The 12303-nt window shown below is 53.5% G+C and overlaps 1 protein-coding gene across 2 annotated transcripts in view; it reads left to right on the top strand.

Annotated features, from left to right (window-relative positions):
- ECE1 (endothelin converting enzyme 1) overlaps nucleotides 1-12002 on the top strand; it is a 116642-nt gene extending 104640 nt beyond the window's left edge. For both annotated transcript variants that reach the window (XM_044237363.1, XM_044237362.1), the window contains 5 exons: nucleotides 4377-4487; nucleotides 5182-5249; nucleotides 6104-6294; nucleotides 8858-8953; nucleotides 9498-12002. In XM_044237363.1, the coding sequence (XP_044093298.1) occupies nucleotides 4377-4487; nucleotides 5182-5249; nucleotides 6104-6294; nucleotides 8858-8953; nucleotides 9498-9674 (643 nt within the window). In that variant the 3' untranslated portion in view covers nucleotides 9675-12002. The remainder of the gene's footprint in view (nucleotides 1-4376; nucleotides 4488-5181; nucleotides 5250-6103; nucleotides 6295-8857; nucleotides 8954-9497) is intronic.
- The last annotated feature ends 301 nt before the right edge of the window (nucleotides 12003-12303 follow it).

Raw genomic sequence — 12303 nt, 5'->3', positions numbered from 1 at the left:
GTGGAGGCAAGAATTCTCTTTGCTTCTGGCGCCGCCTCGTGGCCAATGGAGGTTTGAACATCTCCTCTTAAGATTCCTGTTTCCTGGGTGACTCAGTGGGTTGAGGCCTCTGCCTTCCGCTCAGGTCTTGATCCCAGGGTCCTGGATCAAGGTCCTGAGCCCCACATCAGGCTCTCTGCTCAGCGGAGAGCCTGCTTCCCCCCTCTCTCTCTGCCTGCCTCTCTGCCTACTTGTGATCTCTCTCTGTCAAATAAATAAAATCTTTTTAGAAAACCAAAAAGATTCCTATTTCCTACAGAGGAACTCCTTCCCCTAAATGCACCAGAAGACGTTTTTTTTTTTTAATCTCCAGAATATGGCACAGGTACTGCCAGAACATTCTGAGTTTATCGCTTAAAATTTTGCATATAAACTCTGCCTCCTGGGGCCACCCAGGTGGCTCTGTCGGTTAGGCATCTGCCTTTGGCTCTGGTCATGATCTCGGGGGTCCTGAGATTGATCCCCAGGTCATCTCAGTGTCCTGGGATGGAGGCCCACATCCACAGCAGGCTCCGTGCCCAGCAGGGAGTCTGCTTTTCTCTTATCCTCTGCCCTTCCCCCTGCTCATGATCTTTCTCTCTCTAATAAATAAAAAATCTTTTTAAAAAAATAAATTCTGCCTCCTGCCGATTAATGTATGGAGCCATGATTATTTGAATATAAATATGATGTTTTTGATTTTTGTCTTCCCATGGCTTCAGTACCCCACAATGCATCTCTTTGAGGCTCACCTGGGGGAGACAAAGTGACTGTCTAAGCTCTTGGAGAAAATGTCTTTTCTATCTCACTCCACTCATCACTGGCCTTCCCCTTCATACCAGAAAAATTATCGAGTGGACAAATGTTTCTACCATCAGGGTCCCTTCTATACTCTTTTTTTAAATACGCTTTATTTATGTATGTCATCTCTGCATCCAACGTGGGGCTTGAACTCACAACCCCGTGAATCGCATGCTCTTCTGACTGAGCCCGCCAGGCACCCCCTTCTACACTCTTGAAAAATTATTGGACCCCAAAGAGTCTCTATGTGTATGGAGGTTATATTAATTTAATGTAAATTTTATGAAAAATGACTTTTTTTTAAAAAGCATTTTAGGGAAAAAAGTATCACTTTACTATTTGCATGTTTCTTTACTATCTGGCTTAATAGAAGACAGCTGGATTCTCATATCTGCCTCTGTGTTTAATCTATTGCAGTATATTGTTTTGAAATACATAAGGAAAATCTGGGGGCTCCTGGGTGGCTCAGTTGGTTAAGCATCTGACTTTTGATTTCGGTTCAGGTCTTCGGCTCGAGCCCCTCATCAGGCTCCACGCTAGGTGTGCAACCTGCTTAAGATTCTCTCTCAGGGACGCGTGGGTGGCTCAGTCGGTTAAGCATCCAGCTCTTTGATTTCGGCTCAGGTTGTGATCTCAGGGTTGAGGGACTGAGCCCCCTGTTGGGCTCTGTGCTCAGCGGGCAGTCCCCTGAGATTCTCTCTCTCCGTCAGCCCCTCTCCCCTCCATGCTCACACGCACTCAATCTTTCTCTCCCTCTAAAATAATAAATCTTGGGGCACCTGGGTAGTTCAGTGGGTTAAAGCCTCTGTCTTCGGCTCAGGTCATGATCCCAGGGTCCTGGGATCGAGCCCTGCATCGGGCTCTCTGCGCGGCAGGGAGCCTGCTTCCCTTCCTTTCTCTCTGCCTGCCTTTCTGCCTACTTGTGATATCTGTCAAATGAATAAAATAAAATATTTAAAGAATTAAAATAAAAAATTAAAATTAAAATAAAAAATAATAAATCTTTTTTAAAAAGATTCCCTCTTCCTTTCCCTCTGCCCCTCCCCACCAGAGAAAATCTAGTCTCATGCAGATATGAAGTTGGGAAAGGGAGAGATGCTTTAGTAGCCTTTTCTGTTACTTGTGCACATCCTTCATTGATAACTACACCAAAACTCAGCAAGTAGTGATTTCTTTTTTTTTTTTAAGATTTTATTTATTTATTTGACACAGGGCGAGTGAGAGAGAGATCACAAGTAGGCAGAGAGGCAGGCAGAGAGAGAGGAGAAGCAGGCTCCCTGCTGAGCAGAAAGCCTGATGCAGGGCTCGATCCTAGGACCCTGAGATCATAACCTGAGCCGAAGGCAGAGGCCTTAACCCACTGAGCGACCCAGGCGCCCCATAAGTAGTGATTTCTTAATGGTCAGTTGCACCATGGAGTCTGAACGCATAGCCATGAACTCTTCCTGCTCTGTCGCACCGAAGTCCCGTCAGTCTGTCTTGCACCTTGAATGGGTCTTTTATTCAGCCATGATTTGGAACATTATACATTGTCATTTGGGACAAGGCTTGCTGACTTTTATATACTTCTGGAGAGTGGCGCTTTCATTATATCATATCCAAGAAAATCCACCTTTGTTCTTACCGCTGCTGACCTCCTGAGAGACGTCTTTAGCAACTGATGAATTATTCAACTCCACATCTGAAACAAATGTTGTACTATATGTTGGCTCATTGAATTTAAATTAAAAAAAAAAAAAAAAAAAGAGGGGCGCCTGGGTGGCTCAGTGGGTTAGGCCACTGCCTGCGGCTCGGGTCATGATCTCAGGGTCCTGGGATTGAGTCCCACATCGGGCTCTCTGCTCAGCGGGGAGTCAGCTTCCCTCTCTCTCTCTCTGCCTGCCTCTCTGCCTACTTGTGATCGCTCTCTGTCAAATAAATAAATAAAATCTTTAAAAAAAAAAAAAAAGAGAGAGAGAAACGTTGGGCACCTGGGTGGCTCAGTTGGTTAAGTAACTGGCTTTGGCTCAGGTCATGATCCTGAAGTCCTGGGATTGAGTCCCGGATGGGGGTGGGGGTCCTAGCTCCACGGGGAGTCTGCTTCTCCTGCTGACCTCTCTCCTCTAATGTGCTCTCTCTCTCTCTCTCTCTCTGTGTCAAATAAATAAACAAAATCTTTAAAAAAAGAAAGAAAGAAAAGTCTTTCAGTGTCGGGAAGCTCTCTAGTTTATGGTGACCAATACAAGTTCTTGTAATTAATTTTACTAATTAATTTATGAATTAATTAATTAATTTCCCTTTAAACTTAAGTTTTTTTAGTTTTTAAAAATTTTTTAAAGATTTTATTTAAATATGTGAAAAAGACAGAGAAAGCACAAACAAGGGGAGGGACAGAGGGAGAAGGAGAAGCAGGCTTCCCACTGAGCAGGGAGCCCAAAGCTCGGGCTCCATCCCAGGACCCTGAGATCATTACCTGAGCCAAAGTCAGACATTTAACTGACTGAGTCACCCATGTGCCTGTAATTTTCAAATTTCTTTTAAAAATTTTTTATTCTTATTTTTTTAAGTAAACTCTGTGCCCAGTGTGGGCTTGAACTCACAACCCAGAGACCAAGACTCGCATGCTCCACCAACTGAGCCAGCCAGGCGTCCCCAAAGTTTTTTTAAACCTTGAATTTTTATCACTGACAACAGATGACATCAGTGGTTACTCTTGAGGTGATAAGCTCACTTCATTTTCAAGATGTCTGCCCCCAGACGTCTGCCGCGCACCTTCACCAACACCAACGGGGTCCCATGAGAAAAACACAAGCACTTATGCGGACTTCCCATCTGGTCACACTGACTATCGAGACACTTCTACTCAAGGGTCTAGATTTAATGACATTAAGTAATCGTGGGGCGCCTGGCTGGCTCAGTCACATGACTGACTCTTGATCTCGGGATCGTGAGTTCGAGCCCCATGTTGGGTGTGGAGATGACTTAAATAAATAAAACTTAAAAGAACATGAAGTACTTGTGCTACTTCCTCAGCGATGTTCCTCAGTGAGATGGGCTTGTTCTTCCTGGTGAGGAAGGCAGGGACCAGCAGAACAATCGGGGCCGCCACCTTGGTTCACACACGGGCTCGGGGAGCTCCACCGCCATTGCTTTTCCACCGTCAGGGCAAACGTCACCACGGTGGAAAAGATACCTCATGTCTTAGTATTATTATAGACGATAATAAGATCGTTTTGGCCTCACGGACCCCCTGAAAGGGACTTGGGGGCCCCTCCAGGCGCCCACAGTCCACACTTTGAGAACCGCTTGCAGCAGTGGCCCTTTCGTTACATAACGGTCCATTTGGCTGTCTGTAAGCGCCTTGCTGTTCCACTTTGTGGACCTCGGATTCAGCGGATCCCTTTCTTTGCAGACACGTGGGTGTTCTCTGGTTTTCCCCCCAAAACACCGCTGCTAAAGATGTCCTTGTCCTTCCGTGCCTTGGGGCTGGGGTTCAGGCCCTTGACACCTGCCGGATGGGTGGACCCCACCTGCCTCCCCACCAGCCGGGCCTGGGTTTCACGCGTGTTTGCCTGCAGGTGGAGCATGACCCCGCCCATGGTGAACGCCTACTACTCACCCACCAAGAATGAGATCGTGTTTCCTGCCGGGATCCTGCAGGCGCCCTTCTACACCCGCTCCTCGCCCAAGTAGGATGCTCGTGATGCTCCCACCCCGTCCCCCTCCCCCACCCCTCCGTGGACACCCAGCCCAGCCCCGGGGCCCGCAGCTAACCACATGAGCCAGCTGGTCTCCCTGAGGGCTTTTTGTCCCACTAGCCCACGGAGCTTGGGACACTCAAAGATGTCGCAGAGAGAACCACATCCTCACTCCCCGCACTTCCCTCTGGGGTCTCCAGGGCCCAGAAGCCCCTGCACAGTGGGAGCTTGGGGGCGTGCCATGAAGTCGGGTGCCGTATCTAGGGGCATCCCCCTCTAGCAGTGTTTTAGGGTAGTCACAGCTGGGGATGGGTGGAAAGTGTGAGAAAGTGCGGGTTTGAATCCTGGGTCTGCTCTTTGCTGACTGCACGACACTTGGACAAAGTGATTGAACTGTTCGCAGCGCCGTTTGCTTATCTCTACAGCGGGTCACTGATGCCAAGCTCTTTTGAGGGGACCAAGAGGACAGTGAAGTTCGGTGGAGTGTCTTGCACAGTGCTTGGCCTCCAGGGCGTACAGGCCGACCACAGCCCATTTGCCCAGCCTCTGATTAGCCTCCAGGGTCTGGCTGGAGGCTCAGGCTGCGGCCACGTCCCCATAGAGCCCCAGGGCCCCTGCTGTCTCCAGACCCCAGAAGTGATGTCCCCTTGTGGGATCACCCTCACCTTTGTGTTCTCCTCCCCAGGGCCTTAAACTTCGGTGGCATTGGTGTTGTCGTGGGCCATGAGCTGACTCATGCTTTCGATGATCAAGGTACTGCTTCCTGGGGTCCCCTTCAGACGGGGCATGTTGGCTCCTGGCCCCATGGCCTCTGCTTTGCTCTTGTCACTTCCAGAGGTCTGGGGACAGATGGATTTGGCTTCAGTCCTGGCCCTGCCTCTGCCCACTGAAGTCCCAGGACAAGTCCTGTCCTTTCTCCAGGCCTCCTCATCCTTGTCTGTAAAATGGGCACGATGAGTGCAGCCTCGTGCTGATTGTGGGACTGTGTTAGACACAGAGGGTTCCTGGAAGGTGTCCCATACTCAGGTGTGGGTGTCAGTCGTCGGCAGGGAGCTCACATTACTTCGGCACTCCAGAGACTTCTCTGGGCCACCTGCCGTCAGAGGAGTTGAAGTCATTCACTTCCTCACCAGAACGTTCAGAATCCTCATTCCCTCCACCTTGGGGGGACTCCAAGGCCAAGAAGGAGGAGATGGGACCTTAGAGGCCACGGCTTGTCCTGTGAGCCCAGTGTGGCTGACTCCGTTTCCCCCTTCCTGGGCTCAGGGTCCGAGGCCCTCAGCCAGCCTTGACAATGAATCCAGCTCCACCAAAACCATGAACATGCTGACCCTTTGCCTGCGTTACGTTTGTCCATCCTCTCTCCCCCACCCACCCCCCAGCTGCCCGGCTCATTCTCCCAGCCCCTCTGGCATCCAGACCGGCATCATCTCCCCAGTGTGGCTGGGTGCTGCTGCATAGGTGGTGGGGGTGGGGGGGTGGGGGTGGGCGGGGGGGCCCGAGGGGGATGGGTAAGTGACTTTGCTTCTCACCAAGAGGAGAGGTGCAGTGAGCCCGGCCTCCTCACCCTCTCCCCCTTGGCCTGACGCTTCCCTCGGAACCCACAGGACGAGAGTATGACAAGGACGGGAACCTTCGGCCCTGGTGGAAGAACTCGTCCGTGGAGGCTTTCAAGCAGCAGACGGAGTGCATGGTGGAGCAGTACGGCAACTACAGCGTGAACGGGGAGCCCGTGAACGGCCGGCACACGCTGGGAGAGAACATCGCCGACAATGGGGGGCTCAAGGCAGCCTATCGGGTAAGAGCACACGCCCCGGCCCGGGCCTGGGCCTGTGCAGGGGCCTGCTCAGGAAAGGGCTTTACGGACAGGCTGGGACCAGCTGCAGTGGCTACGGGACCTGTTTGCTCATCTGCGAAACTGGGGGTAGTGCGGACCGATGGAGAGGTCTGCAGAAGTCCCTCGCATGGAGCGTGGCACGCAGAGGGTTTTCCAGGCTTGAGTCCAGCCCGACAGACAGAGGAAAGGGCTTAGGCTGGAGTCACCTGATGACCTGCGGGTTCCTACCTTGGCAGGGATGGGCATCACTGAATCAGGCAGCAGTGGGCCCGGGAGGGGAGGGCAAGGGAGGGGAGGAATACTGGTCATGGAGTCAGTTCTGGGTTCTAGTCCTGGTGCTGGAGAAGGTCACTTAGCCTCCTTGAGTCGCAGCGAGCTTGGCTGTGAACACCCACTCCCTGTGTCCCTGGGCTGTCAGAAGGATGACACACAACTTGGGCACAGAGCCTGGGCAAGGGGGACACTCAGAAAGGTTAGCTGAGTTGGAAGGGAGAGAGAACGGAGCCCACGAGAGGAGAAGGCGGTGTCCATCTGAGCAAGACAGAGGCGCCATCTTGCTGTGACAGGAAGAGCTTGGAAATGCCATTGGTTGAGGCCTTATTATGTGCCAGGCTCTGCTCTGTACCCCACAACTTTACCGTTAGGTATTACAACCCCCATTTGGCAGGTGAGGAAACTGAGGCCAGAAACACTGGGTAACCTGCCTGAAGCCATGAGTCGGTGAAACTGCACTGTGAACCTTCTAGCAACCACGGACTGTCTCGGGCAGTGGAGACTTTGTGCCAAAACAGACAGGGGTCCTGCTCTCACCAGCTTAGTTTGCATGGCGCTGAGGAAAGCCAGTACATACCCAGACAAATAAGGGAGATCATTTCAGGTACTGACAGGATGAAGAATATAAAGTAGGGCAAGGTAATACAGAACAAGAAGGTGGGGAGGTCAGTGTAGGCCTTCTGGAGGGTATAACGTTTGAATTGAGACCTGAGGAGGAAGAGGAGGCAGGGCAAGCTGGTCTTCCTGGCTTTGACCTTGCCAGACTGTGTCCACCTCCACTTGCTATTCTTGGGCAGGGGTGAAGTGGAAGGAGGAGATGTCAGAGGAGGGGCTGGGGCCAGAGCTCACCGGGCCTACGTCGGCTGATCAAGGAACTTGGGTTTTGTTCTGTACAGTGGGAGCTGCCACAGGATTTTCAACAGAAGAATGATATGATCTGATTTATCCTTTAAAACCAGGGTCAGCAGGGGCGCCCAGCTGGCTCAGTGGGAAAGAATGTGCGACTCTTCATCTTGGGGTCATGAGTTTGAGCCCCACATGGGGTGTAGAGATCACTTAAATAAGTAAAACTTCAAAAAAACAAAACAAAAAAACCCAACAGTCTGCAAACCGACAGACACCCTGCGGGCCAAATCCAGCCTTCAGCCTGGTTTTGTAAATAAAAATGTAGGGAGACCCCGCCAGGCCCACTGGGCTCCGTGCTCTCTACCGCTGTTTTCCCACTACAGGGCCAGCACAGGGGAGTTGCTCCGAGACTGCTTGGCCTTCAAAGCTGGTAATATTTACTCTCTGGCCCTTGGAGGGAAGGTCTGCCAACTCCGGCTTTACAAGGATGACTTAAGATGTTGTGTCGGAGGGAACTGGAATTGAACCAGCTCGAGTCAAGGAGTCTAGTTAGCAAGCTGTTGTGAGATTGTCCAGGCCAGAGAAGGGATGAAGCCACGGCAGGGGTGAGAAGTGGCCAGATTTAGGTGGTTTGGATAATTGGACGAGAAGCTCAGGGCGCCCGGCTGCCTCAGTTGGAAGAAGAGTGTGCGGCTCTTCATCTCCAGGTCATGAATTCGAGCCCTGTGTTAGTGTAGAGATTACTTAAAAATAAAATCTTTAAAAAAAAAAAAAAAGAGGGGCTCCGTGCATTAAGCCTCTGCCTTCGGCTTGGGTCATGATCTCAGGGTCCTGGGATCGAGCCTCACATCAGGCTCTCTGCTTGGCAGGGAGCCTGCTCCCCCTGCCCCTCTCTCTGCCTGCCTCTTTGCCTACTTGTGATCTCTGTCTGTCAAATAAATAAATAAAATCTTTTAAAAAAAAAAAAGAAAGAAAGAAAGAAAAAAGGAAAGAAAGAGAAGCTCAAAGAAAAATTCTGGGGTCAGGGCCAGAGCAACTAAGTGGTTGGTTGTGCCATCTACCGTGGTCAGAAAGCGTGTGCGTGGGTGTGTGCGTGTGTGCATGTAACCCCTTGTTCTGGCTGTGCCGTATTAAGTCTGGATGCATCTTGGAAGTCCAGCTGAAGCCGTGAATGTACAGAGTAGGCACCTGAGAGCCGTGGCCATGCAGATGGTGTTTAAAGCCCTTCGGAGTGAGTGCTGGTGATGAAGGTCCCTCCTCCAGGCCAGGGGGGCCCAGACTCACCCAAACGAGTCCCTGCCGCAACAGGGTTGAGCTTCCGAGACCTCCCACACTGCGCCCCCATTGTTGCCCTGTTCGCTCCTGTGTCGTGGGAGCCCCTGAGCTTTGTTTTCTCTGCTCCCAGGCCTACCAGAACTGGGTGAAGAAGAACGGGGCCGAGCAGACGCTGCCTACCCTGGGCCTCACCAATAACCAGCTCTTCTTCCTGGGCTTTGCGCAGGTGAGTTCATTGTAGAGCATATGCCAAGCTCGGGCATGTTTCTGCCGTCTTACTGTTCCAGGAGCTCTGAGAGCCAAAAGGCAGGTAGATGAGAGGCCAAGTGAGTGCTAAGGGCCCTCTGGTTCAGGGGTTCTAGAAATTTCCTAAACTCGAGATGTTCCAGGATGTCCCTTGAATTGGCATTCATGTGTCGTCTTCTGTTAGTGCCCAGAGCCACCAGGCCATTAGACAGTTTTTGTTCTGCCCAGGAAGTGAGTGACCTGGACTCAGTTCAAGGTTTTCAGACTGGTTTGGGGGCAGAACCCTTTATTCTCAGGAAACCTAATGCAGAGGCCCCCGACAGACAGAGGTGACCACCGTAGGGGATGCTGGGATGGGGGACATACCAGCCCACCGTCTCTTCCCTACCCACCAAGCCCCTCTCGGGACTCCCAAGGGTCTCAGAACCAGGTGGGGGCTCATTCCCCTGCTGTCCTGGATGGGGGCGGTCTGGTGGTCTGAGGGCCCCACGGTGACCCAGCTTCTCCCTTGTCGCCTCGTAAAGGTCTGGTGCTCTGTCCGCACGCCCGAGAGCTCCCACGAAGGCCTCATCACCGATCCTCACAGCCCCTCCCGCTTCCGGGTCATTGGCTCCGTCTCTAACTCCAGGGAGTTCTCAGAACACTTCCACTGCCCGCCCGGCTCCCCCATGAACCCTCAGCACAAGTGTGAGGTCTGGTGAGGGTGAACGCACCGCGAGCCAGGACCCACGATGAGCCCCAGGTGGAGCCCGGCAGGCCGCCTTGTCGTCCGGCGTCCGGGGTGTCGCCCCGCCCCCTGGCCGCCCAGGGCCCCCCGACCCCGCACTGGAGGGTTTCCAGCCGGAACTGAGCCTCTGATGTGGGTTCTCAACACAATCTGAGATTTGATCCCCTGTGAAGACCCTGTCATCCTAGGCACACGCGTCAGTTCTCACGGGCATTTGGGTGTCAGGCCGGTGGCTTACCGGGCCTGGGCCCCGCACCGACAAGGGCGGTGGGACACAGCGCCCCCTGCCCACATCCAGCGTCAGAAACACCACAAATACCACTGTGTCAAATGCTTTAAAGATATATTTTTGGGGAAACTATTTTTTAAACATTGTGGAATACACTGGAAATCTTCAGGGAAATAATGCATTTAAAACACTTTTTTTTTTTAAGGAAAGGATTGGTATATTTATTATATTCTGTTTTTCTAAATAACCTGTGGATAAGGGAAGCCCCACTGATTGACCCCTTCCTCCCTCACTCGCTGTGGGGTCGGCTGGGGCAGCCATCCCCCGCCACTGAGCATGTCCCCAAGTAGTGAGCTGCCCCCGCTCTCGGCGTTTTCAATTTCAGCCTCTGTCAGCTGGTTTTGCGGTCACAGGGCATAAAGAGAGGAGGTGTGGAGGCCAGGAAGGGGCAGAGGCCAGCTCCCAGACACTGGGAGCTCCCTCACAGCTGGCCTGCCTCTGTCCCTGGAGTCCAACAGTGGGAAGCCCAACAAGGACGGTCTGATCCCCAAAGTCGCAGCACGAAATTGATGGCTGCGGCAGGGTGAGGCCAGCTCGTGGCCTTCAAACCCAGCCCCGGGGCACCCAAAACCCTGGACCTGGAGGGCAGGAGCCCTGAGAGACCTAGCCCTCTGTCACACTCGCTCTGCCGTGCCGTAGTTGGCCTCCTTCTATCCCTCTCCTGGCCACTCCCTGTGTGGCGTGTACCCAGCAACCCTCCCTTCTCAGCAACTCCGGGGTCTGCCTTGCGGACCCTCTTCCCCAGGGCAAGAAGAAAAGGGAAGACCACTCCCCTGCCCTACAGGGCCCGGATCCTCCCTCTGGGCTCCATCCTGCACCCCTGGCCTGGATTTGGCTCCCAGGACCACAGCCGGGCCCGCCTGCCCGCCCTCCATCTTCAGTGCCTTAGCTGAGGCTGCAGCCCAGGCTCCACGCCAAGGAGACAGCCGTCCGCCAGGTGCCCCTTTGCCTCCTCAGTGAAGCCTTCAAGTGTCCTAACTGTAACACAAGGCCGTACCCCTCCTCCCGGTGTCCACAGAGTGGCCTCACACGGCAGCCCAGGAGCTCTAGCCTGCAGGTCTGGGACACCAAGGTCAGGAATCTGACGAACCCTTGAACTTGCCCTGAGCCCCATCCCCCCTCAGCCTCTTCAGTTGGATCAAGACAATACTTGTAGCTAGACGGACTCCTCACTTGGAGGTGTTTTCAGCCAAGGAAGACTGTGAGGGAAAGGCTCCCCCAACACGGTCAGTCCAGCCTGTGGTGTCAGGAACCAGGAATGGCGTCCCTCTCCGAGGCCGCGGTTTAGGAGCTCCGTCTGGGGGAAGCAGGCCCCTGTGGCTGGGGCCAGAGCAGCCAGTCGTCTCCCAGCTCCCACGGTCTGGCCGTGCTCCCTCACGGCACTCGCCTCGGCCCAGCAACCAGAATCCTCCCTGCCTAAGAGGACCAGCCACATCCGTGTCAGAACTGAGGCAGGATGGGCTCCAGATGAGGCCCCCAGTCCTCACCAGGCCTGGTAGCTCTTCAGAAGGAAAGTAGGACAGGAGCCAGAGAAGAAGCCAGCGTCAGGGGCTGGTGCACGCACCCCACCACACAGAGGTAGGCTACCCCAGCCCTCTGCGCCCCCTTCCATCCTGCCTTCCCCATGGAACTCCCAGTCCTCAAGGCACCTCAGCCTGGAGCCTCCGCACCAGAAGCAAGTGTCCCAGGCTGAGGGTTCAGCCAGAGGGGGTGCCCTAGGAACGACAGGGGCCAGGGTAGAGGAGGGCTCAGGCCCAACAGAGATGGAAGCAAAGTGATCTGCCCCTACTGTCCCTACTCCTCCAGAGCTTAAAAAAGGCCAAGGGCATGGGCAGCTGTCCTCCGAAAGACGCCCACCCCCCTCAGGCCCAGGGAGCCATAGGGCTGGCTTCTCTGCGGTTACATGGACGTGCGCTTTGGAGCTGGGAATCTATGTTTGTATTATTATGTTCTGTGCTACTGTAGTTTTGGTGTGGCACTATCGTAACACAAATAAAATATTGTACCAAGTGGTGTGCGACTGTGTGTGTCCTCACGGGGCTGGTGTGCGTCCTGTGTGGCTATGGGGGCTTGGGGAGCCCTGGCCAACACAGCGCCCATCCCCCATCAGCGGGGCTCACTGCTCCTCCTCCTCAGCTCCCCATTGCAGAGGCCTTGGACCCCGACAAATGCCAGAAGGTGATTCAGGGCCTGTGCCCATCGGGCCATTCCTCCTCCATCGGTATGATCACCCGAGCTCTCCCTTCTGGGGAGAATGAAGCATGCCAGCTGTGTCCAGGGAGCATCCTGGTAAAAGTCATTTTTCCATGATCTT

Source organism: Neovison vison, chromosome 2, assembly GCF_020171115.1.
Source record: "Neovison vison isolate M4711 chromosome 2, ASM_NN_V1, whole genome shotgun sequence".
In the NCBI taxonomy this organism is placed as follows: domain Eukaryota; kingdom Metazoa; phylum Chordata; class Mammalia; order Carnivora; family Mustelidae; genus Neogale; species Neogale vison.
The sequence above is the reverse complement of the archived record's forward strand: the minus strand, read 5'-3'. Positions and strand labels throughout refer to the sequence as shown.